This window comes from Thermobia domestica, chromosome 1, assembly GCF_964235325.1.
Source record: "Thermobia domestica chromosome 1, izTheDome1.hap1.1, whole genome shotgun sequence".
Lineage (NCBI taxonomy): Eukaryota > Metazoa > Arthropoda > Insecta > Zygentoma > Lepismatidae > Thermobia > Thermobia domestica.
In genome coordinates, this window is record NC_137454.1 from 71,105,241 (window position 1) to 71,132,596 (window position 27,356).

The 27,356-nt window shown below is 37.0% G+C and overlaps 1 protein-coding gene across 5 annotated transcripts in view; it reads right to left on the bottom strand.

Annotated features, from left to right (window-relative positions):
* The window catches only part of LOC145685937 (schlafen-like protein 2), a 65,950-nt gene extending 45,651 nt beyond the window's left edge, over positions 1-20,299 (bottom strand). The window contains exons 1-2 of one of the 5 annotated variants that reach the window (XM_081758750.1): positions 20,002-20,153; positions 6,877-7,109 (exon numbers count right to left, since the gene is read on the bottom strand). In XM_081758750.1, the coding sequence (XP_081614876.1) occupies positions 6,877-7,109; positions 20,002-20,007 (239 nt within the window). In that variant the 5' untranslated portion in view covers positions 20,008-20,153. Of the gene's footprint in view, positions 1-6,876; positions 7,110-19,111; positions 19,309-20,001; positions 20,154-20,185 lie in introns of those variants that run through there. The other 4 variants (XM_081758724.1, XM_081758740.1, XM_081758715.1 and 1 more) reach the window with 4 other exon arrangements.
* Between the last annotated feature and the right edge of the window lie 7,057 nt (positions 20,300-27,356).

The following is a 27,356-nucleotide window of genomic DNA, read 5'->3' on the forward strand; positions in this document are numbered from 1 at the left end:
CGTTTTTGGGCAAAATAAAGCCAGTATTTACCGAAGAAATGGTGAACGAATTAGTGGAATATATCACATTACTGGATCAACTCTTCTATAGCTTAACTTTAAAAGATCTAAAAAAAGAGTGTCATACGATTTTGCTGAACGCAGCCACTGTCTCATCCCCTTAGCCATATGAATTGCATGGCAGGAAGAGACTGGACAGAGTCTTTCCGTCGTATAGGGCTACATCCAACTATTGCTTTGAGAAAAACTTCACAGATTGGCCTGGGAAGAGCTTGTGGTTTTAGCAAGCCACAACTTGAACGCTTTTTTAATTGTTTACAAGATCTTGTAAGAGAAAACGGTTTCCTTCCACAGGATATCTACAAATATGTACGAAACTGGCTTAAATATGATTCCTTATAAAGTTCCAAAAGTGCTGTTGACTAAAAATCAGTTGTGAATAAAATTGTATCTAGTGACTGTGGAGTTACCATTACAGCTGTTTCCTGTGTGAGTGCATTTGGTTCCTCTAATCTACCTGCGTTGATATTTCCCAGAAAACGAATGAAACAAGAGTTACTCGATTGATCGCCACCGGGTTCTGTGGGAATGATATCTGATTCTGGTTTAATCAACTCACAACTTTTCGTAGAATAGCTGCTTTATTTACACCAACATGTGTAATCAAATCCGGTCATGAAAAAGGGATTGTTACTTGTTGACAATCAGTCCTCTCACATTTCAATCGAGGCGATTGATTTCTGGAGGCAAAATGGGATTTTGATGTTAAGTTTACCACCTCATACCAGTCATAATTTACAATCATTTAGATCGCTCCTTTCTTTGGCCCGCTGAAATCTTTGTATAAATGGATGAGGAATTATTCATCCCGCTCAATTACACAATTTCAAGTGGCGAGTTTGTTCACTGAGGCTTACTACAAAGCTGCAACCATTGCTATTACAACATACGGCTTTCAAGAATGTGGAATTGTCCCACCGAACGTGTTCACTGAAGATTTTATTCCTTCTACCATGGATGTCGTAGACTTAAATGTAGAAGCCAGCTCTCAAGACGAAGCATTCCTGAAGCAACGAATCAAGCAGAAGACCTGAATAGAGCAAGATTGGCAAAAACCATGGTTTTTATTGAAAAAAACAAACAAAAAAAAAACAGTTTTTTTTGTTTAAATAATTTAGTCTATGTATTTATATTAAATATGGATAGAAATTAGTTTCTTTCGCCTTGGTGTTATTATGCAACAAGGTTATGCTGGAAGGGGTCACATAAGCTTAACCCTTTTAAATTATGATGGCACAACACCTGTGCCATGGCGTCGATCTTCGGAATTTGCTTTATAAGTCTCTAGTAAAGCTTTTTAGCATTCATTCAAATATGAAAGCATCATAGAACATATTTTATGGGCATTTTGCAGCCTAGCGTGCTTTGTCTGGGGATTGTAACATCACAAACATGGACGATGGGTTTAAAAAAAGGGTATATTTGAGATTTTTTTTTCAAAAAATCCCTGACACATTACTATTTACCCTAGAATCATGGTTTCTACCTCGTTGGTTTCGTTATGAGACATGCTTTCGAAATGTACCACTCAAACTTCCCTATCGTGTACCAGAAGCGGGAGAATCTCGTTCAAATAGGAAAAAAGGGGATTTTTTAAAAGAAAAAATTCCCTTCCCCCATTTTTCTCTTCACAGGTACACGATAGCGAAATATGAGTAGTACCATTTGAAAGGCTGTCTTACGCCGAAGAAAATGAGGTATGACTTACGTTGCTAGAGTCAACAGACATGTGTAAAAAAAATATCGATTTCTTTATTTTTTTCATTTTTTACACATTTTTAGTCAATTACTTTAGTAAAGTATCTACAGTATTATTACTATTTATTCTAAAGTCATGATACGTACCTCGTTTTCTTTGGCATGAACCAGTCTTTCAAACAGAACTACTCGCATGTCTCTAGCATGTACCATAGTGGAGGGGCCCAAAATCAGGGAAAAGGGATTTTTTGACAAAAAATTCCCTTTTTCGCGAATTTTCTCCACTATAGTACATGCTAGAGACATGCGAATGGTACCGTTTGAAAGACTGGTTTTGGCCAAACCAAACGGTGTATCAATCATGTCTCTACGATAATCAGGGATGAGTCAGGAAATTTTTTATATAAAAATAGGTTATCCATTGCTCACATAGGAGAAAGCTGATACTGTTTGCACATGGGGCAATATTTTTTTCCTCTCTTATTTTTCAAGATATAACATTGAAACTTCGTACAGTTTTACACATAGTATGTAGTATGTTTGAGATTTTTTTGGGCTCTGTGGGTTGACACAGGGGCCGACCAGAAGGCCCAAAATCGGGGAAAAAGGGATTTTTTGAAAAATTTCCCTTTTTCGCGAATTTTCTCCACTATGGTACATGCTAGAGAAATGCGAGTGGTACCGTTTAAAAGACTGGTTCATGGCAAAGAAAACGAAGTACAATTCATGTTCTCACAACGAACAGTCTTGATGATGATGATAATAGTATAGAAATTCACTAAAAAGGTGTTATCAAGGGAAAATATGTAAATCGGCTCTAGCATCAAAACTATTCATCCCAGGGCCACTCTTTGTATCTCATTCTCTTCACCATATCCACCGTGTGCGTGGGTTTTCTCGGGGTTCTCCCGTTTCCTCCCACTATCTTCATTCCACCATTTCATTCATCACTCATTATCACCGTCTCCTTTAGCCTAACCGGCATAACCGTGGGACGTAAAATTCAAAGATTTCATTTCTCTTCACCATATCATCATCATAGGTATTCTGCCTTTATTGGCAGGTCACTTGCCGCAGCTGAGAAGCTTCCATGCTCCACGGTCCTCCGCTAACTTCTTCGTCTTCGCGTATGATCTTTCTGTTTTAATATCATCCATTAATTGTAGTCTCCTTCGCCCCCTCCCTCTCTTTCCCGACACCATACCCTCTAGGACGTCCCTCATGATACAATCTCTTCTTAGGCAATGTCCCAACCAGTTTCTCTTCCTCTTCCTAATAATATCTAAAAGTGTTCTTTTCTCACCCACCATTTCTAACACTCTCTCATTCGTTTTCCGCTCGACCCAACTAATTCTTTCCATTCTTCTCCACACCCACATTTCGAAGGCTTCCAGTCGATTTTCATCACCTTTACGTAATGTCCACGTTTCCGCCCCATAGTACAACACTCCACACGAAGCATTTTATGAGTCTTTTTCTCAACTCTTTCTTCAAGGTCCCACAAAACAGACTTTCCTTCCTCCTAAAGGCTTCTTTCGCCATTCCTATCCTTGCTTTTATTTCACGTTCGCACTTCATGTTATTACTAAGAACTTCATGTTATTACTAAGAACTAAGAAGAAAAAAAAAGAAGTTTTTTTTTAGTAGCATTCGCATGATCATATGATATACCAAGGGGAAGATATTCGCGATAAAAAAAAGTTTTTTTTTAAAAAAAATCAATTTTTCCCACTTTGAGCGGAAATTTCCCGCATTTGGTACACTTTAGGGAAAATTTACGGACGCAGTTGGAAACACTGCTTTACTAGAAACAAAACGGGGTATGAACCATGATCCTACGATAAATAGTCTTGACGCAATACATGATTGAGTGAAAGTCTACAAAATACCTCAAAAAAGCCATAATTTAAAAGGGTTAAAGCGGAATCCAAACCGCTTCTCGGCATACATCCAAGAGAAATTGTCCATTTCGGCACGAAAGCGGAACTAATAGACTGAAATAGTGTGACGTCATGGTGATCGCCATTCTTTTCGTTGCCATGGTGATCGCCATTTTATTTTCTAAACAAGTAGTTTAAGTACCTAAAGGACCTAAATGCAAAACGAAAATAGTGATGAAATATTTCTGAATTGCGAACATTAGACTGAATGAAATATTTGTTTCTTTTTAAATATTTCTAATCAATGAAACGAAAAAAACAGATATAGAAAAAGAAAGAGAAAACAAATGTACTTATCTTGTTCATAATCAGATGTTAACCTTAAATAATTCTGGAAAATTTTTGATTTATTAATATAAGTAAGGATTACTGTTTAGAATATATACTGAACCATTCAAAATTGGATGTTTTCTTATTGTACTGTTTCTATTTTTTTTTTTAAGTTGATAGGGAATATGAGAAAAGATCTTACCTATGTTCACTGATGATCCGGATTGAAAATTTCCAAAGGCTTGCTTTTTCCCCTTTCTTTTGCTATATTGTAGATGTTAATATTGTGCACTTTAAGAAAAGTAAATGTCGCAATAGAATTAACATTGTCCTAAAAGATTTTTCCTTTTAAAAAATCGTATATGCCGACAGTTTTCCTTATGCCGACAGTTTGTCAATCTGTAAAAACATTATACAGAATTATATATAAATCGGGAAACTCCCGCCTTAGCCATTGGGAAAATCCTGTCATTACTTTAAACGTATTTGTATGTAAAATTTTACGGTCAACGTATCATAATCACTACGCTAAAACTGAGGTATTAAATTACAAATTCGGTATGTAGATATCATTCAATAAAATTAAAACCAAGTCAAATCCAAGCTGATATTGGAAGCTACGTAGGCAGTTGATAAATTTGACAATTTCTATCAATATATTTAAGCAATCTTGGCTTCTTTATAAAACAACAGGCATTATTTCAAGTAGAAATATATAATTTGGTTTCATTTCATATGTTTAGGCTTAACATCCTTATGAAATACCAAGGTTATCACGGAGAAGACTTTCGCTTAGAGGGACACCTCGAATCGCTACCTGGTTTACACTTGAAAGATGGGTTGTGGTTCGACCGAGAATTAAACACGGGACCCCTTGATTAAAAAGTGAAAAGTAGATAAACGTAATGCGGATGGTTTGATATGTAGAAACGTCACCATGAAGTTCACACGATTTAAAGCATTTTTCGTTCTTTGGTTTAAACCAGCCAACCCTGGAATAGAGCCCGAAATCTTTCATCGGAGGATTGACTGGAAGTAAACAGGTGCCCATGCGGTGCATCCACATCACTCAGAATTTTAGTAAGTACAACACGTAATTTATAATTGCATAATTGTTATGAAGTATAATACAAAAGACCCTTTCTAGTTTTGACAGCAAGCACAAAATTTTGTTAAAGTGGTAGTATGTAAGGTGGAAACTGAACGAATATACCGAAAGAATGCTGAAGTTTCAGCAAAAACAACAAACGCACTAATTCCTCCTTCCCAGTGTGATAAATTCGTTTCTCTTGAATAAGACAAGGGGAGCAGAAATGTTCACAGCTGTGATATGGATAGGGCTTAAAAACCTGTTTTAAATGGCTTGTCCAAATTTCTTGCATATTGTTAAAAGAAACAGAAACACGACCACGCTGTTGCAAATCTTCAAGTGTAAAAAGGAGAAAACTGAACTATCGCACTTAATTGAAGGTTTGTAGTGAAATTACACATCCGTGGGTCCAGCCCCTTATTATCGACTTGACTCCATGCAAATATTTGTAACGATTTGTTCATTGCTAACTGAGAAATAGTGAAAAATAGTTCCAATGTTATTAGATAGGAGAAAATTCGACTCAGAGTAGGCTGATGAAAGAGGTACTAACAGCCGTAAGTCTAGGCCAATGTTTCATAATCTTTGGTCCGCAGACCACAAGTAGTCTTCAAGTTTAGCCCTTGTGATCGCCTTAGTCCAAAAAAGGATATAAAAACTAAAATTTAAGTGGACTGTGTATCGCACGCTATAGCTGAGAATCTGATATAGGTACAGATGATTAATTTAATAAGGTAAAGATTATAAATTCTAATAGTTTATAAAATGTTCTTGATACCCTTCAATAATAATAATAATAATAATAATAATAATAATAATAATAATAATAATAATAATAATAATAATAATAATAATAATATTTTCTTCTAATAATACCAATATACAATTAAGAGAAGTTTAATTAATACTACTTTGAAAATATTAAGTATATTGGTATACGTCAAAGCATTAAAAAAAAATGAAAGGGGACAAGAGTAACGTGATCCGTAGAACATTTTGACGAATAAAAGTGGTACTCACTCAAAAAAAAAAAAAAAAAAAAAAAAAAAAAAAAAAAGTTTGAGAGAGCTGCAAAGTACTAGAGCGTAGGAAATTTAAAGAGCCTGACATACTAAAAAATAATTACGATTTTTCTTTTGCTTCTTTTTCATAAGTGAAAGGAAATAATGAAATGCGACTTACTACAATCATAGGTAATATTATTCTACAACAGAAAATATGAACCTGAAGAATTTTCAGTGCTGCTATCCATATAAATTACAGTGTTGCCAGAATAACATTTTCTCCAAAATCTAAGTTAAGGCAGCGTCTAGAAGGATGAACTCAACTGCATTTGATAACGTATTATGTTGTTTTAGTATCCTGATAACTATTTTTAAATAACATTATTACTTAATTTTAATGACTGTATGTTAAAACTATTTCGTTTTCCAAGACTACATGATACGTAATTAAATGCAGTTGAGTTCGTTCCTCTAGTTACCGCCTTAACTTAGATTTTGAGAGAAATGTTATTCTGGCAACACTGTAATTTCTATAGATGGCACCACTGAAAATTCTTCAGGATCATATTTTCTGTTGTAGGACAGCATTATCTATGATTGTGGTAAGTTCCATTTCATTATCTCCTTTCATTTACGAAAAACAAGCAAATGAAAAATGGTAATTTTGTATTACTTTTAGTGTCAGACTCTTGATGTACTTCTCTTAATACCAGTGAAGGATAAGAGACGAATTTCTAAAGTGAAGATGAGTATTCATTTTAGACAAGACTGTACTTACTGTCCTACTGTTCCTACTATTAAAAAAGAAATTAACCTTGATATTGCATTACGAGTTTTTCTGGTCCTGTCCTGAGGGTCAGTACACCACGGAGGAATCTCTTCCATTGATATGTTCCTGTGGCCCTTAAATTCATGCATTTTGTCTTCTTCGATCGGAAGCACCGTGCCCCGCAAATAGTATTTCCGAATTTTATCTCTACAAGTAGTTGGTTTGGCAGCCTTTTTCTCCAGACTAGTCTTTCCTTCCACCATTTTTAGTTCCTGTTTCTAAGTAAAAGACTAAATTAATCTAAGATATTTATCATCACATGTTCAGCACAAATGAAATTTTATTTTATATTATGTCTATGGTGCAACTTTTGTTTTAGTACATACAGCCACATACAGCTCATGCTAATGTTTTAATAATAAACATCACTACAATAATTAATATCTAAGTGGATGATAAATGACATTTCAGTTTATTAACGTTTTTCAACGAACCACCAAGAACACTTCGATTAACGGATATTTCTCTAGATGCATGCAACAATTAATTTCAATCATTTAAATCTACTTTTTTTTTTTGGTCATATTCTGGATACTTTACGCACACTTTCTTTTGGTTTTCTGTACAAACTAGAAAACTATGCTAATCTAATATATAAATTCATTCCTGAAAGAAAGTTGTTCTGTTTTTTTATGTCCTGATATTCAATTAAGGATTGCTTTCGTCTATCGATCATAGTTTCTTCTTGAATATATTCGGCTCATTCCCACTTCCATGTCTTTACTTTCACAATAATATCCGTTAGTCTGTCATCTTTCTTATCCGTGTAGTTTCCCATCTTTACAGGTGATTCGTAGTATATATCTCCCCACGCTTCGCTGAATCTGCTGAGAGCGAATGTTCTTTGTTAGTGTCCACATATCCGATTCATATATGAAAAAAGGCGCAATATTATATATTCATTGAAAATTTCATGCTTTACACATATTAGCATTTGACTTTTCAACGTCGTTCTGAACTAGCTAGCTTAACACGTCCGTTGCCATTTATGGGTTCACTTTTCCTAATTCCGCATTTCAACTTCGACCTTGAATTTCTTGTGAAGTTGCTGACCATCACTTTCGTCTTTTCTACTTATATAGTGCAGATCGGTGAAGAAAACAGGGACAATGTGGGCAAGTGTCACTATACATCGTCGACGTCAAAGGGTGCAACAGAAACACGACTAGGTGTTCGGTCTACGGGAAGGCTGTTTCTCATACTGCAAATTAATTCGTATACAGAAAATGCCAGGACGACATGAGAAAGCAAAATTTAAAGAGATGAACGGTACAGCGTCGTCCATAGTGCTATTTCGACGCTACACCATGATCATAAGTGTGGAGTTGTCTACATCTACAATTCGAAGACGTCTGGTTGATCTAGAACCACGAACGCTACAAGCTACAAATGAGCGCGTTAATACCATCGCTGCTCTCCCCCCGAGTTTAGTGACTAACGCGCATGTCTTTGGTCCATGTGGTCACGGATTTGATTCCCGGTGAAAACATTGAAATTTGAAAGCATTATAGTGATTTGGATTCCACATTAAACTGTAAGTCCACGTCCCACGGTCTTATAAGTGCACATTAAACATCAATAAAGGAAAAAACACTGTTGCTAGCGTGTTTTCGAGTGAGTTCCACCTCAACCTGTCGTTATAAAAAATTAAATGAAATCTTTTAAGTTTTACGTCCCACGGTTATGCCAGTTAGGCTAAAGGAGACGGTGATGATGAGCGATGAATGAAATGGTGGAATGAAGAAAGTGGGAGGAAACGGGAGAACACCGAGAAAACCCACGCACACGGTGTTTGTCCACCACAAAGTTCACTTGGCGGAACCTGTTGTTATAGTGCTGGCCACATATGCGTGTTGAAAGTAATCCATCAGCGTGATTTGCCGAGCAAATTTGATGCCGCATGGAAGACATAATAATATGGGACGCCATTTCGTACAACATATAATTTCTGGTGCTACACGCTGCGAGTAAGTAATATCACTAATAATCGTCCAATCAGGGAAATTACTGAGGCCAAGGTAATATCCTTATTCAAACTCTGAACGCCCTATTTTAACAGAACGGCCACATCTATCATGGAATGTGCGAGTGTATTTCGAAGATTGATACCCTCCTTTCCTGAGGTGAATGGTAGCCTGATTTGTTTCCAATTATCATGTAAGGATATTATTGGCCGGCACCTTGTTTGCCACGAATCTCAGTGAGAGGAAAAAGAAGTGACAAATGGTTTTCCTTATAGTTATAACCGGGAATATCTCACAAATTTACAAAATAGCGAATAAAGCAGGAATAAAACCTGGAGTGAAAAACCCTACCAAATGTGGAACAACACTTATAAATACATGGGCGCATGGGGGGATATTCAAAGTTAACAAAAAATTGGCTATTTACCAATGACTCTTCCCTTGAAAAATTTAAAGATTTTGACGTTTCGGAACTCTCAGCTGGTTCCTTCCTCAGTGGCAGGATAAAAAGGATTAAAACGGAAAGGAGATAAAAGGAATAAAACCAGGAATACATACCACTATATAAAAGTAACGTGCAAAAAAGATCCTGAGGTGAGCAAAGTGAAAAAAAAGAATGAAGTGAATAAAAAGAACGCGGTGTCTATGTTAGGCCACTATTGTCAGATCCAAAATATGCATCAAAGGTAGGTACCCAAGTTCGATCAATGTTGCCAGTATCAGGGTTCAATGCAGGTTTGTATTTATGAATAAAGAAAGATTCTTTAATTTCCCTTTTTTTTTTTTTTTTTTTTCGCTATTACCTTAACCTGTCTTATATTATGTGAATGATATAGATGAAGCGCTAAACCCGACATGACTTCTTCTTGTGACTTTTTTGATTGTCTAACATGTTCCTTCACATGCGTGTTAATATTACGTTTAGTTTGGCCAATGTATGAGGAATCACATTCGCAATGGACGAGGTAAATATCTGCCTTATTTAATGGATCGACAAAATAGCTTTTAAATCCAGTGAGATGTTTTTGTAAACTTTTGGAGGGAATGCTTGAAGCAGATATGTTATGCTTTGCAAGAATACGTTGAATTTTTGTTGAAAGTTGTGGAAAATATGGAATTCCAATCCAAGTTTTTGCTTCTTTGGAAGTTACCGTTTTGGGGACTTGAAGCGATCTACGTGTTTGATTAAACCATTTTTGTAAAATACACAGCTTATAACCGTTTTCTTGTCCTATTTTATATAAAAACTGTATTTCTTCATTGAGATCTTTTTGACGGTCACAAATTAATAATGCTCTACGAAAGAAGTTCTTGACGGATGAGCTGACTGTTGATGTATGTAAGTAGTGCCTGCATTGGGTTTTCGGTATACTTTTTAAATAAATTTCTTATGTGATAGGGTAATCAATATGTCTAGAAATGGAAGGCCGTTATCAGATTCACGTTCACAGGTGAACTTCAGCCTAGGATGCTGATTGTTGAATTGTTCAAATATTTGTGTAAGTGTATTTTCGTCACGAACAAGTACTAAAATATCATCAGCATAACGGTAATATCTAACATTTAAATGTGTCCTGCCGTAAAATAGACGTTTCAATCTGATTTAAAATGATATTTGACAATATTGGGGATAATGTGTTACCCATGGCTAAGCCATCATTCTGAGAAAAGTAATGATCTTCAAATTGGAATATTTGTTGTTAAACAAACCTCAAGTAATTGTAATAAAAAATTAGTTTCATAGGTAGAAGCGCCATTTTGTAATAACCAGGATCGAGTACTATTGATAGTAAGTTCCAGTGGTATGGACGGATACATAACAACGTCTATGGAGGCAAGTAAAATGGTATTGGCATTTACAAATGATGATAATTGTTGTTTTACGTCTAGACTGTTTTTTACAACATATTTAAAACCACTATTGTAACTGCTGTGTTTCTTATATAACCATTTTGATATAAGCTGGATGATTGAAACCTGATATGATCGGGCGAAGGGGGATGTCAGGCTTGTGCACCTTCGGAAGACCATAAATAATGGGAAGACTAGGTGCATGTATTTTTATCATATCTTTTTCAATGTCAGTTAAAAGTGGTGCAGAATCAATTGTCGACTGTACCTTCTTAATAACCCGTGATAACGGATTACAGGGATATGAAACAAAATTACATTTTTCTGCTATTTTTAAAATACCGGAAGCATATCTTTGTTTTGGCATAACAACATATTGGTTTCCTTTATCAGCCTCCGTTTTAATCCTTTTTACCTTGCCACTGAGGAAGGAACCAGCTGAAAGTTCCGAAATGTCAAAATCTTTAAAGTTTTCAAGGGAGGAGTCATTGGTAAGTAGCCAATTTTTTGCTAATGTGGAACAACATTATTCGGATATAAAAATTATTTCATAGAAAAATTGGGTATTCATCAGAACAAAATCTTATGCCCAATATTACATAGGTACAACAAGAAGAAACCTTTCAACAAGGGTTAATGATTATTTGAGAGATAAAAAAAGGGGGGATGAACAAAAGACATCAGCTTTGTCAAGGTATTTGCAAAATACCGACCAAACTTAAAGAAGTGCAAGTCCTTCATACAAGTTCATCATACATAGAAAGGAACGCTTTAGAAACATGCTCTATAAGAACAAAACATTCAACATTAAATTTAGATAAAGGATATCCTGATAAGGGTTGGGATAAAGTCATTAACGGAATTTTGGATCATAGACTACAAATTTCTACCCCAGAATCACCCAAAAACTATTTACATGTGAATGTATCGGCAAAACGTTCTTGCCTTCTTTAGCACATACTCTTTCAGAAAACTTACGTTGTATATGGAACTACATATCCGTAACAATCTTTCTATTAGATTTCTTAATGGACATTATTTTTCTTATTTCCAATGTAGTGCTCCATAAAGTTTTCCTTCTACCTAAATATTATTCTTCATGAGCACCAACCGGAATAGCTGATTAATAATAATTAAAGACACATTCCTTTTCAGTCTAACTTGATGCATTTGATTTGTTTCATTCTACTATAACGTAATTGGTCGAAGAAAAGTGTTGACACTATACTAATCTGAATCTCTTCAACATTCCTCAAAAAATCAAACTTTGAGATATATTTCCTTTCTAATCACAGTATACTTTTATACCAGAAACGTAATGAATCTTAAAGAAAAAGTACGCTAAGTTGAGGATTGAAATTTCTTACTTCGCTTAATTCACAATATTCATCATTTCCACATTTTACAAATTATATTGACGACACCTATAAAACTTTCACACTGGTGCTAAATACTGATGTAATAGGTTAAACGTTAACCAACCCATGTCTGCTGAAAATCCGTCATGCTGTATCGTAACCTAAGTTAAATTTTTAAATCACCTGATTATGAACATTGCATTTAATTTGATTTACCAGCTGTTAATAATTTACCGCCCCGTCTTTTTTCTTTAAATAAATAAATAAATATCTTTTTATAGTCTCTGCTCCAAAATTATGTTAATAAGGTTATTCCGACGCTTATCTAGGTAAATTATTTATCTCTCTCTTCTCTTACTTACCTAAATTTATTATTGGATTTTTGTTCTAATATATTATGATTCAAAAATGTTTCTTTCTACGTATGACGAACTTTTATAAAGGACTTGTATGTCTAATTTTGTGACCAGTATTTTGCAAATACTTTGAAATCCTGAAGTGTTTTGTATATCGTTCTTTTTACCTCTCAAATGTTTCTTAATCTTCGTTGAATTTTTTCTTTTGGTAATAATATGTAACACTCGTCACAAGAGCTTGTGTTTGGTATCTGTGAAATAACTTTTATATCAGGATAATGTTTTTTCTACATTACTAGCGGTTTTCAATCCAAATTTTATTCGCTATTTTTGTATGCTTGTGAGATATTTCTAGCCATAACGGTAGGGAAACCAATTTGTCACTTCTTATATCCTAAGATATCTTCCCCAAGAAAACTCACGCACGGTTCAAGGGAAATTTTACGGAGAACCACTGGAAGTAAGAAGAAAAATAATGCTGTTAATAGAAGATAATCAACGGGATGTAGTTTTTCAATTAAAGTTAGCTTTCTGGAAAGGTAAGTCCTGAAAAATGGAACAATTTTTTTTGCCAATTTCATTTTTAGACAATTTTGGGTGCCTTTGGGATAGGTATTCTTTAATGAAGGATAGCATCGGTTTAATGTGAGAACCATCCATACATCATTTGGTGACGTACGTCCACGATTGTGCAGATGGTTTTATCACAATGCTAGCAGAGTTTGGATGAATGGCCCATTCCGTGACCGACAGGCACGAAAAGAAGTATTTTGAGCTTGTGACCAAAGGAGGAAGTGCGAGCGAGTTTGCCCTGTGAATGGGCTCGTAGGAACGTTGCATGATGATTTGATGAAATTCGTAACTGGCTCGTGGAAGTGTATGATTCACATGTCATGTCGAAGTAAATCGTGCGGAGTGCCGACAGTTCAGTGAGTGGAGTGACCATAGGTGGACACATCGAGACCTGGACGGACGTTAATAATCACTGCAGAGAAGTCAATCAGGCATGTAGATGAAATGATTAAAGTGAACAACCGTTTCACAATATATGGGGTTGCAAGAGGTCTATGTGTCAGCTTAAGAAATCATTCACTATACTCTGAAATACCGGAAAGTGTCGGCGTCGTAAGTGACCTGTCTACTGACCCGCAACCACATGGAACGACGACTTGGGGAGGGGGGAGTTTAAGCCTGGAGTATCTTATGTGGTACTATCGGGAAGCAAATGAGTTTCTGCTGCGAACTGTTACAAAAGAAACGTGAGTTCACCATTTCACGCCAGAATGGAAGGTTACGTCGTGGCGTGGAAATATCCGTCATCTTCTATCAGAAGTTTAAAAGTCAGCTTTCTCTGTAGCAGTTTTCCGGAACGCCCTCGGTGTTATGATATTGGACATTTTGGAGATTGAAATAATCAATACTCAGCGATACTGTCAGACACTGACAAAATTGAAGTGTGCTATTCGCAGGAAGCGGGCTGGCCTTCTTCCATCTAGCGTTCTCCTTTTGAACGGCAATGCGAGACCACACTCGGCGGCGGGCGTTCTTTATTTCCCTTACATAAATACTTCTTGTCCAATTCGGCAGAAAACTTATTTTCCGACTTACCCTAGTACGATGTAGTCCTTCATAATAGAAACACGCTATACAGTATACACACTGAAACAAGCTACTTTTGTGGAATTATTCCACTTTGTCTTAGTTACCTCAAATAGCCCATGCTTTTGCTTCTTTACTTTCTATGCCACTCACTTGTCTTGGCTTGATCACATTCAATACAACCTGGTGAGCCAGGAAAGCTATACCTTTCATGCAAACTATGTAGTCACTAATAAAATAGCAGCTTTTAAAATATTAAGAGACAATATGGTACAAATTAGAATATGGGGCCAGTAAAATATTTGAAAAATTTATGACCATAAGCTACTGATCAGCAAATAAAGACTAATGTCTACGAAAATTATGGATTAAGTGCCGGAGAGTAGGTCTACAAATATGCAACCTAACTTAAACTAAACCGAACTATTATAATCTAGCTTAACTTAAGCCTTAACATCTATGATCTACTCCACAGCACAAAGGCCAAAATAATTTATGGAGGCGCTACACCTCTAAAAATAATAAGGTAGAAGAAATTCAAGCCTCGATACCATGTAATCTTCGTAAGGGACGCTATTATCTACAATATAAATTAACATGTTATATGAACTTTCCAAATTATTTCAAAACTACATTGAGTATAAATAGCACCCGCCCTAGAATCTTACGTCTTGTACTACTAGTCTGCCTTAGGTTCTCAAGGTTGGTATACACGAAACGAATTTTGTCAAGGCATAGTTCAAATCAATTCAGGCAGCAAATTTAAAAACATCCTACCTTGATGTTATTGAATTTACCAGATGTTAAAATTCAGAACAGAAAAAGAAATCCGTACATTTTCTTTTAGCCAAAACATTCCTGACTCGAGGTATAGGTCGCCACGGAATTTCTGACGTACGAATTTCGGGAAATATTGAAATGTTTTATCTCTGAAACGGTCCAAAATATTTTGTTGCCTTTTGTTTTATTTGAAAGATAATAATTTACTGATTAAAATATTTATTCTATGTATGAAAATACGTGTGCAAGTTCTCGTGCTGTAGCCTTGTCTGTAGAGTACTCCTGTCCGTAAGGCGAGTCCTCCTTTCCAGGCAGTTACTACATTCCTGAAACAAACAGGTGAACAACATTGTACATCACAGACTACTAACGACTTCACACGTCGAACCAAGGTGTAATACGTCAGGTTTTCAAGTTCTTCAAAGTTACCACGCAAAGCTCAAAACTGACATAATACACACATAGACATTTTAGGTGGATGTGAAACCACTTTCTTAGGTCATAGTGCATAAAATTTTGAACTTCAAATGTAGAATACTGACTGTTCCTTTTTATACATGGCGAAAGTTTCTTTAATACTGTGAGTCTTAATACTGTGAGGTTAGTATCTTTTCAGACTAACCAATTTTTCTCTTGCAACCGTTATAGTGAAGTATCTCTTTTGTTGGCGCTCTGGCGAGAACAGCCCATTTATCATCTAGGTAAAATTATTGTACAGTTTGAATATGTGCTTAACTTCACTGGATCCATAATAGGGATCCGATTTTCCAAACACTCCTTTTCCAGACCTCACATTCCTTGTTTTGACGACTATGTATTTTATTGCAGATGGGATGTAGAGCCAAATTTCTACCTTTGAAAGGGAAACTGGGACAATTGTTAGAACTTTCAACTTGTCATTGTAGGATTCACACGATCCAACAGCTGAATTGATATTTGGTATAAATTCCTGGTAAGTTGCACAAACTTCTTTTGAATCATTTTCTTCCTTCAATTTAACGTCCAACGAATATGGTCTTTAAATTAATGAAAATGGATGATTGTACTAAGTGGAATGAGATTGTGCGAGGAAATGAGAGTACCCCCAGAAAACCCACGGACACGATGTTGTCCACCACAAACTTGCTTTGCCGAGGATTAAACCAGGGACCCCACGCGGCAGAAGTAAGCGCTCTACCACTGAGCTATCGTGCCCCCCCCCCCATTTTCTTCTGAAGATGCAATTTCTACTTCGAAGAGTTTGGTCAGTTTTGATTTTTTTTGGCTGCAGTACTTTCGCTTTCCTTTCTTGATACATACAGCTTATGACTTGACTTCACTAACCATGGTGCTACGATTAGCACCAAACTTTGTACCTGACTAATTCAGGGAATGTAACTCTTTTGTCTGCAGGTACAAAATCATCATCCACACCACGGCAAACCTCAGATTAGATCCACTTGAACCTGTTTTCAACGCTGCATTACTATTTATTTATTGTTATTTTAATATACTTTACCTAGAGTAGCCCCTGTTTTACTTCGGTCGTTCTTAACTGTTAATCCCAAACCTTTCTTATTTTTATGCTTTCTTTGCTCTTCACTAGATACGTATCCATCTGTATTGTATTACTGCACAAAAAGAGTACCTTCCAACTGTTAAGTGTTGTAAACTACGCACTGTTCAGTAATAACAAAAACAATGAACCTTTTTCTTCAATGTTTCCAACCAACACTATAAACAACATTATGTAAATAAACACTCACCCTCTATCAAATATATGTTCTAGGGACCTCAAAAATTACAATGGAAATATTTCTTTCCTGTACTAGGGTGCAACAAAAGGGCATACATATATTCATGAAATATGAACTTCTCTTAGCACAAAATGTACTCTTACCGCCTTAGAAAGTGTTTCCTAAATTAATCATTTTCCTTTAGAGGGAATCATATAATATTCTTTTTATTAATAGGTGCAGATTGTTTTTGGGAGGGCTGAGCATAATTACAGTATGTTTACATCTAGCATAAAACACGAATAAATTTAAAAACCCAAACCAGCTTTTGCTAGCGGCTACTAAAAAGGACGAATGCTATCTAACCGGGTGAGAGCAAAAACGCAGCAAGAGTAGCCGAGCGTCAGCAGGCGCGTTAGCGACGGTTGAGTATAATGCATAAGCGAGGATAGTGGAAAAACATTTTAAATGGTATTTTAAAAACACATGCCTTGCATGTGGCACTGCTTCGCGACACTTCTATGATCACTTTGTACACTGCCTTCACATAGCATTCCACTTCATCATCTTCTTCTGATGGAGTACTACGTGGTAAACAATACACTTTTTATTTCGTATTTCTACCTTATTATACACGTAAAAGGTAAGTTCCCGATCTATTTTGATTGCGTGTACAATCCCATTATGAAACCAAACAACATATTTCTTCGGTTGATTTTACAATTTATGCGTTCATAAAATCGGAAAGCATCTAAAATTGTGCCCAATTTCACCACATTTGGTTCAAATGCAACTCCCTTTTTACTAGTTTCTGCTCTACATTTCTGTTTTCCCTTCATTACTGCAGCATACATATCCTAGGTTAGTTAATAAGACAATGGGTTTGGAACACTGCCATATTATTCTCTATTACCTGTTTACCTAATACCGCATAAATATGCGAACTCATATAATCCAGAATTTGATTTCGTTGTAATCCCTAATCAATCCCTCTACACTGATGACCTCTATTACCATTTTTCTTACTCTCATACTGACATTTCGTCTGACTCAGTTCATTTCTCCGTAAATTCTGCATTTTGGAGTCGACATCTGCAGCAGTTAACTCCGTGACGAGTATTTTAACTTGTGATTTCATGTGATATTAGAAGGTGTCTGGTTCGTTATATTCCAATTTTAGTAATCTTCGAAATAATTCAAACGTTTTATCACTTTCTTAGCTTATTTTTAATACTCAACCATGAGAAGCGTACATAATCAACTTTCTGCATATACAACAAGATGTCTACATACATACACACACCTATTTACTACGTTGCCATAGCAACAACTCTCTTTTTAGTTTTTTGATTACAAAATAATCTCTCGACATCCCTATGTGTCTTTTTTTTCCTTATACATAATACTGCTCAAATAATTCGCCTGTGATCCCTTTTTATAAGCTGGCACAGATTGCTAATATTATATACAACGTTATCGTTGTAATATTAAGTGTCCTTACCACTACCCTCATTTATGTGAATATCCTCCATCGTTGACGCAACCCGGTGCGGGTGCTCCTGCTGCACTACTGTCCAGATTTGGTTAGACAGTATTCTCACTTATAGTGGCTACATAGCACAAGTTCGTTGTGTTCTTAGCACAGGCGTTTTTATAGCATACATCCTGACGCGTATTTGTAAAGTGAACCTGCATCCATGAATATAGATTCTACCTTAAACTATTTCTAAGGAACCACGAGTAAATTACGTGATGAAAAAATTGCATATAATAGAACATTACGTAATCATTTCCAGAGCAAATCAGTTTGCACGCACCCAATTTTAGGAAATTTACCGGGTCAACTGGAGAATTTAAGTTTCTGAGAAAGAATGAGTGAAAGTCAGGTAAGGGGAATAGTAAAAGTTAAGAAAGTGGTTGTATTTGCTGGTTGTTTTTTTATGTTGTACGCGGCACTATATGTGGAGGCGGATGGACTATTTCGCGGAGAGGTACACTTGTTTTACTATACGGATCCATAGATTGTAAAATGTACAGAAAAATTTGGGCAAGTTTTTAATTTGCCCGTTTCATGTCGAGAACAGAACCCAACCAACCCCTGCGGGACTTCTAATCTGTTCCTACTACTACTTATATTATGGATCCGTATGGTAAAACTGCACACCTACTAACGTAACAAAATGTAATCCAACGAAAAATAACCGAATGCAGTACATTTTGGTACTTTTTTTTTTATTCTCAAATTGGTCCGGCAATACAGCAGTAATGCCGGCATTTATTCCGAAGTTGGGCGTCCGATACTTTCCGAGCAAAATCTTCATAAAAGCTATTAAAATTCATGATTTTTCAATTCCTACGTTCTTAACTGTCTTTACGGTTCCTTTCGTTACATCGTGAGGTAGGGGAGAGGTTAGGTTTGGCTTGAATATACAACAGAAGTGCCCTTGGATGTCCGATAAAAAGTTTACTATTTAATTTACACAGTATTGCCAAGCGAGCGTTAGCGACTGAAAACGGGTTACAGCCCCACAGGGCACTCCAGAGCGGGTTCAATCCTCATTAAACTTTAATTAATACAGTTTTTATTTTACACTTACCTTAGTACCTCCGTCTGTACTGAAAACAATAACTTTCTCCACGTTTCTTTGGTGTCACTTCCTTCGCACACTAGCCACAATTTGTTCTTAGGTTCATTAATTCATGCTCCTCACATAGTTTTAGAAGATTTTGCTCGTTATGAACGTATTGCTTCACGAAATTTAACAGTCAGTTGTCAAAGTCGTGTGCATCGTTTCGGTATACTTGCCACCATGTTGATAATATAATTGCTCGTTTGTTTCCCACAATGCAACTATTCTGTTACCCTGCGCCAAGTAGCTCCTTCGCTAGGCGAATAGTTCCATGTTTGTAACCTCTTATATGTAAGAAATAAAGATATTTTACGACATCCTTACATATTATCATATTCAAAAACGATCAAATAATCCATATTTTCCCTGTAAATTTTAAAAATTTTGCTGGAAACGGAGGTACTCCTTCTCATTTCCTTGTAATAAAGACAGAAAACTTCGTGCACTGCGGGTCTCTAACTTACCAAAGGTTAAGGTTAATTAAACTTACGGTAAGGTTAATTAAACTTACCAAAGGAACCAACTAACACATTCTTAGCCAAAAACTAGGCGGACGACCAACTTCGGAATAAATGCCATAGAAGTTTACATAAGAAACAAAACTTTCGCTGTCCTTATACATTATCAAGCATACAAACAAATAAATTATTCATCTCTTCCCGGTAAATTTGTAAAATTTTGCTAGATGCGGATGACCAACTTTGGAACTTAACCTGTAAACTTAATACTAAAAACTGCAATGTTGCTCATAAAATACTATTGAAGTCTATTATTTCTAAAATGTTACTTAAATTTAATGATTCTTTGTTACTGAACCTATCCTCAATATACACCGAATAGTCTTATAAATCGCTTACTTGCATAATACGTGCTTTAAAACAACCTTGAAACTACTGATCCACATGCGTTTTTTCTCTTTTTTCGGGGGGGAATGGAACCAAATTACATCTTATTCGCTATGAACGAATTCTTGTTCTAGGTGCTAGTTAATATCTTTATATAATATTAAACATATTTCTACTTTTATCAGTTCATTATTACCATAACGCCATTTACTTGTTACAAGCAAAATTATATTGTGCCGCATAAACACATGTTCAACCAGAACAAAACATAAACATACAACAAATGACAAGCAAATAGCGCCAATTTCAGCGTTGCCAGACTCACAGCTCGGAATTATTCCAAAACTAGGTCGGAATTATGCTAGATTCGGTCAAATTATGCTAGATCCTGATAATTAGTAATTCAGAAGTTTTTAAAGAAAAGAAAACCGAAGTTGAGATACGATAACGGAACTTAAAATGCGCAGAGCGCAAGAATGCCAAAATAGAACTCAATACTTCATGCATCAAATCTTAAACTCAACTAAACTAGTGCAGTCGTTGCCAGACTCACAGCTTGGAATTATTGTGAATCTTGGTCGTATAAATGAATGCAAAGTGTTTGCTTCCATATTTTGAAAAAAATGATCTCGCAGTCAAAGGATTAGAAAACCCTGGGTGGAGCTACAAAGAAAGAAAGAAAAAGAAAAAAGAAAAAGAAAAAAAGAAAAGAGAAAAGCAAAGATGCATCTCCGGGGTGGAATGGGTCAAACACATGGTGAAAGGCCTTTTAGTCACCTGCATTTGTATGCTATATGTTTCATCAAGAACGTCAAGAAACTACCGTCTCCAATAAAAGTCATTTTCAGAAACACTAAATTGTTTTTATTCCCACGCCCCTTCTCTAAAGGCATCAATAAAGAGATGACATCCCGCCGTTTTGAACTTGCTTCGAACAATAAGACTGCCTATATGGTTTACCGACTGTACGAATCAATGGGAGACGATACATTTCTGCCGTTCTTTTTCTTCCCACGACCAACTTCTTTCTCATCTTCAGGTTTTGCGGCTTCTTGATAAACTTGATGAAATTATGCTAGATTTGGGCAGGATGCTAGATACTAAAGACATGCAAACTATGCTAGATCTAGCATCTTTATGCTAGATCTGGCACCGCTGGCCAATTTACTTTCCTTCTTAGACTTGTATAAATTTTGCCCTAAGCACAGATTGCTCTTCGTGTAATATAAATGTTATTCTAAAGAAAAATGTTACTGTAATGAGTTAACCTTTACCATGAACATCCACAAGGTGAGGCAAGGTTGGAATTTAAATGAATCGATAATTTGAATTAAGTTTCCGGCTACGAGTAATATTTTACAAATTTAATTGTCCAAATTTTCTTTATTTCTTTTCGTTTCCAACTCGTGTTGTAAAAGATCTGTTATAGAAGCAAGGGCACCCACCAGGGGGGGCAAGGTGGGGCGCTCGCCCCCTAGAGGAAATTGTACTTCGGAAGATCGAAAACCCAATAGAATTTTTGGAATAGATACCGCAAAATTTGAAACTATATTTGAAATGAAGTAAGATTTGAAGCTTTCCTGACGGCGTATATGATAAAGTTCTTCTCGGGCAATCAGCCAGGTGAAAACTGGTGGATAGGCCGTTTCGAGAGCTGTCATCGTTCTCATCATCAGGGCAATTATGTAGAGATCAGCGGATATAAGTAATATATACTCTGGGCTGGCGAAAATGCTGGTTCCTGATTGGCTACAAATGCTGGTTCCTGATTGGCTGATTCAATCTGAAAACTGGAGCTGTGATTGGCTGGCTATGTTCCGTAGTCCGTGGTATTGATTGGCTGAGGGTTATGTGGATGTTTGTGTGTCGGTTTCTTAGCTGTGGTACTGATGACCGGGTTCCACAGGGGGCTGAGTTGAAATCCAGTGTCTCTATTAACGTTGTTCGGTTCATGAACTATGGCAAGAGATTCGGCTACTATCCTGGTCCAGTAATTGGTGCTCTTAGTAATGATAGATGTGTCCTTAAATAAAACTTTATGGCCTTCTGTTAAACTGTGTTCAGCTAAACCTGATTTTTCTGGATGGGATAGTCTAATGTAATTTTCATGTTCTCTGCAACGTTGTTCAATGGTGCGTCCTGTTTGTCCTATATAAGCCTTTCCGCATTCACAGGGTATACGATACACGCCCCTGTCTACAGAAATAATCTCCAGCATTGAACAAGCTATACACTCTCTTCCAACAGCAGAAGCAGACGAAATTCGCCATGAAGTAAGTTTGGCCCTGAAAAGGGCCAGAATACCAAAACCTAATATTTCCAAAGAAGAAAGAACAGCTCTCAAAAATCTTCGCCAAGACACCAACACCACCATATTACCAGCAGAGAAAGGCAATGCAACTGTACTTATGCCTACAGAAGTCTACAAGAACAAGATGTTATAGCTACTCAATGACACGGCCTATAGACGCCTTAAGAGGGTCTGTACACCTACAGTCGAACGGAAAGTAGCTGCTCTTTTGATAAAAGCCAGTTTACCAGATGAAACCCGCAAGGAAATCACGCTACACGGTAGTCAGCCACCCCGACTTTATGGCCTGCCAAAAATACATAAGCCTGACATCCCGATGAGACCCATCGTCAGTGCCATTGGGGGTCCAACTTACCGCCTAGCCAGGTATCTCACCTCTCTGCTTCAGCCATTAGTAGGACAGTGTGAGCATCATGTGAAAAATTCATCCGACTTCGTGAATATACTAAAAACAATACGCACAGCTCCAGGAGACCTTCTAGTCAGCTTCGATGTGGTTTCATTGTTCACCAAGGTTCCAGTTCAAGATACGTTACTCCTACTTAGTAAACACTTCACACCGGAAATTGTGGAATTATTCAGAATCACCTTAACTTCAACATACTTCCTATATGATGGACAGTACTAGTGATGAGCAAATGCAAGACCAAGACCAAGACCCGGGTGGTCTTGGTCTTGGTCTTGGTCTTGCACATGCGGTCTTGGTCTTGGTCTTGCACTGGAACCCTCGGTCTTGGTCTTGGTCTTGGTCTTGCACACCTAGTCTTGGTCTTGGTCTTGGTCTTGCACACCCAGTCTTGGTCTTGCTTGCAAGAGTCTTGCAAGTTTTGCTTTTAAGAAATCTATGATTTTCATAAGTCAATTTTACTCTGGATATAAGGGATAATAAATCCTACATTGCGTCAATGGGGGGGTGATGATACTGTACAACATAGGCGATGGCCTTTACTTTTTTTTTTTTTTCAATGGGTGATCACGCTTCACTACTTATAAGATAAATCACAACATTTCGTAATATTTTTATATGTTTTAACAGATCCAATACTCCACTGGTTCCCAAACTGGGGAGGCTACCCCTGACAGTGAGACGCATGAAAGAAAACCAAGACGGCACAAATACCATAAATTGCAAAATTATTTTTACACTCTAAAGGCGTCAGATTTTTTTTTTTTTATTTACAACCACGATCAGCTCATCTTTGTATTGAGCAAACTCCCAATTAAATATTGAAATTTTGTTTTACTGATTCTAATATGTACTGTATGGGACAGAAACAAGGACATTACGGAAAAACAATGAAACAATTAGACTTTCGAAATGTGGGCATGGAGAAAAAGGAGCGAATCAGCTGGGTTGAACGGAAAACGAATGCGAAGGTTTTAGAAATATTAGCAGTAGGGGAGAAAAGAAGAATTTTAGATGTAATTATGAGGAGGACATTGGCTGAGGAGGAACTGTATTATGAGGGACGTGCTAGAGGGAGGGGGCGAAGGAGATTGTAGTTGAAGAAAGATATTAAGACAGAAAATTGCTACGTTAATACGAAGAGACTAGCTGAGGACCACAGTGATCGAAGCTTCTCAGCTGCAGCAAGTGACCTGCCAATAATGGTAAAATAGTTATTACTATGTCGATGATGATATGTTTTGCAATATTGACCAAAAAAGAGAGAAAAATTAAAATAATAGTAATTAAACCTTTTAATATTTTAGAATATGAAATGAAATTAAATTTGTGAGTTTTACATCCCACGATTATGCCGGCTAGGCTAAAGGAGACAGTGATGATGAAAAATAAATGAAAATGGTGGAAAGAAGAAAGTGGGAGGAAACGGGAGAACCCCGAGGAAGCCCACGCACACGTTGTTTGCCCACCACAAAGTTTACTTGGCGGGGGCTGGGATCGAACGCGGGACCCCAAACACCAGAGCTGAACGCTCTACCACTGAGCCACCGCGGCCCCAACATTTTAGAATAATTTGAGTGAAAACTGAAAACGACTCAACTGTCTATGTCTTTTGTGTAAATTCAATTTATATAAATACTTTTGACCTACATTAGAAATACATAATAACGGCATCAAACTTCGTTATGTGAAATAAGTACGAAATCACTCTCAGTTGTGAATATAGATTATTTATTGTTGTATAATGTTATATCGTTGAATCCTAGATATGCCGTATACCTAAAGGGGCTATAAGTTATATTGATAAACAATTATTCAACGTATAAGCATCCACCTATGAAATCAAACTTGCGGTCACATGCGCTAAGTTTCTGTCAATGTCATGAAAATGTTATTTCAATATTAATTTTATAAGTACGCATTAAAAATTTCCAACGGATGCTTGAACCTCAGAGCCAAGGCCATACCCATGTAGTCGGCACCTATGGTGTACGGAATTGCCGATGTTCAATACTACATTTCTTTAGTTTTGGAAGAAGAACACCACTAATATGTTTTGAAATGAAATGAAATATCTAGTTTAACGTCCCACGATTATTACACTGAGGCTAAGGGAAACAGTGATGATGAGAAATGGTGGAATGAAGAAAGTACGAGGAAACGGGAAAACCCACGAACAGGGTGTGTTTGTTCACCAAAAAAGCTCACATAGCGCAAGCTGCGATCGAACCAGGGCTCCATGTACCAGAGGTGAACGCTCTACCACTGAGCCACCGTGGCCATAACATTTTCTAGTTTATTTTTGCTTATCCACTTCTTATGGACACAACTATTATTCGTATGATTTCCCAAAATCAATCATGGGCCGTCGTGAATGATCAAATGATGACCAAAGTAAATCAGACACTGAAGTTATTATATCTTGTAACAATTCATAGAATTATGCTTTCGGTCGTCTCGTGAACAACCGATTCAAAAAACGACATACTGTAGCTATATGTTACAGGAGCAGATCGACTCACATGGATTGCATAAACTTCTGGGAACACATTCACTCCGGCTGTATTTTTACTGGAGCCAAGAAGTTCACGTGAAAGATGTAATGATTTCCCCCCTTCCTTTTTACATTCTATAAAAAATTAAGTAGTACTATACTTGTGCAAGACTCTTGCGCAAGAGTCTTGGTCTTGGTCTTGGTCTTGCAGGTATGGTCTTGGTCTTGGTCTTGGTCTTGCACCCCTTGGTCTTGGTCTTGGTCTTGCATCGGGATTCCTGGTCTTGGTCTTGGTCTTGGTCTTGGTCTTGCATGCAAGACTCTTGCAAAAACTGCAAGATCAAGACTCTTGCGCTCATCACTAGACAGTACTATGAACAGACGGATGGAGTCGCCATGGGATCACCACTTTCACCAGCAGTTGCGAATTTCTTTATGGAAGATTTTGAGCAAAAAGCATTAGAACTGACGCCTTTCAAGCCGTCATGTTTTTATAGATTCGTAGATGATACGTTTGTCATCTGGCCTCACGGGGACAAGACACTGCATTTGTTCCTAGAATTTCTTAATATACAACATAGTAACATCAAGTTCACAATGGAGATTGAAAAGGACGGATGCTTGCCATTCCTGGACATTTTCATCCGCCGGAAGCCCGATGGTAGTCTCGGCCATAGCGTCTACTCACACTGACCTCTATCTCAACGGCAACAGTTTTCATCATAAGTCACAGCGAAACACCGTCATCAGCACACTAGCACATAGACCGAAAGACATCTCAGACGAAGAATCCCTCCCTCGGGAACTGGATCATCTCAAGAAGACGCTACTCCAGAATAATTACAAGAAGCATGATATGAGTTTGGCCCTGAAAAGAATCTTTTCTGAACAGAGGAAATCCAAAGAAGAAACTGAAGAACCATTGAGTATAGCAGTTTTACCACACACTGGACAACTTTATGGAAAGATCTCCCGGATTCTGAGAAAACACAACATTAAGACCATACACAAGCCGCCAACAAAAATCAGAAACTTACTTCGCCCGATCGAAGATGACTTGAGCTTAAAGACACCAGGCGTGTATTGTATACCCTGTGAATGCGGAAAGGCTTATATAGGACAAACAGGACGCACCATTGAACAACGTTGCAGAGAACATGAAAATTACATTAGACTATCCCATCCAGAAAAATCAGGTTTAGCTGAACACAGTTTAACAGAAGGCCATAAAGTTTTATTTAAGGACACATCCATCATTACCAAGAGCAACAATTACTGAACCATGATAGTAGCCGAATCTCTTGCCATAGTTCATAAACCGAACAACGTTAATAGAGACACTGGATTTCAACTCAGCCCCCTGTGGAACCCGGTCATCAGTACCACAGCTAAGAAACCGACACACAAACATCCACATAACCCTCAGCCAATCAATACCACGGACTACGGAACATAGCCAGCCAATCACAGCTCCAGTTTTCAGATTGAATCAGCCAATCAGGAACCAGCATTTGTAGCCAATCAGGAACCAGCATTTTCGCCAGCCCAGAGTATATATTACTTATATCCGCTGATCTCTACATAATTGCCCTGATGATGAGAACGATGACAGCTCTCGAAACGTTGGCCTATCCACCAGTTTTCACCTGGCTGATTGCCCGAGAAGAACTTTATTATATTTGAAATGTCGCTTATATTTGCCCCTCCCCTTGGAAACCACAACATAGGAGCCCTTGTATAGAAGTAGTAAAACTAGGTGGTCAGCAAAATACAAAAGCATTTATTTTTCTGCTGAAAGTAAGCAATGTCATTACGTTTCATACATAAATAGACTATGAACTGTGAAATGAATATATTTATACCTTAAAGTGTCGAAGAGAATGACATAAATAGGATGTTTGAAAAAGAACTCTTTAGTTTTAAGTATAAATTCAATTGGGAAATGAATGAAAACTTATATCAATGAGTACATAATATGAAAGAGAATTCCTTCAAGTTTTGTTTAATGTTGGTAGACTTCAACGTGGGATCCATTTGGGGCCCCGCACACGTCGAGACGATATTCCACTTCTCGCCGTATTCACCAACATTTCAGGTGTAATTGTTCCAACCGCCGCGACGCTTCTTTCCCCGTAAATGACGATTAACTGTTCTAC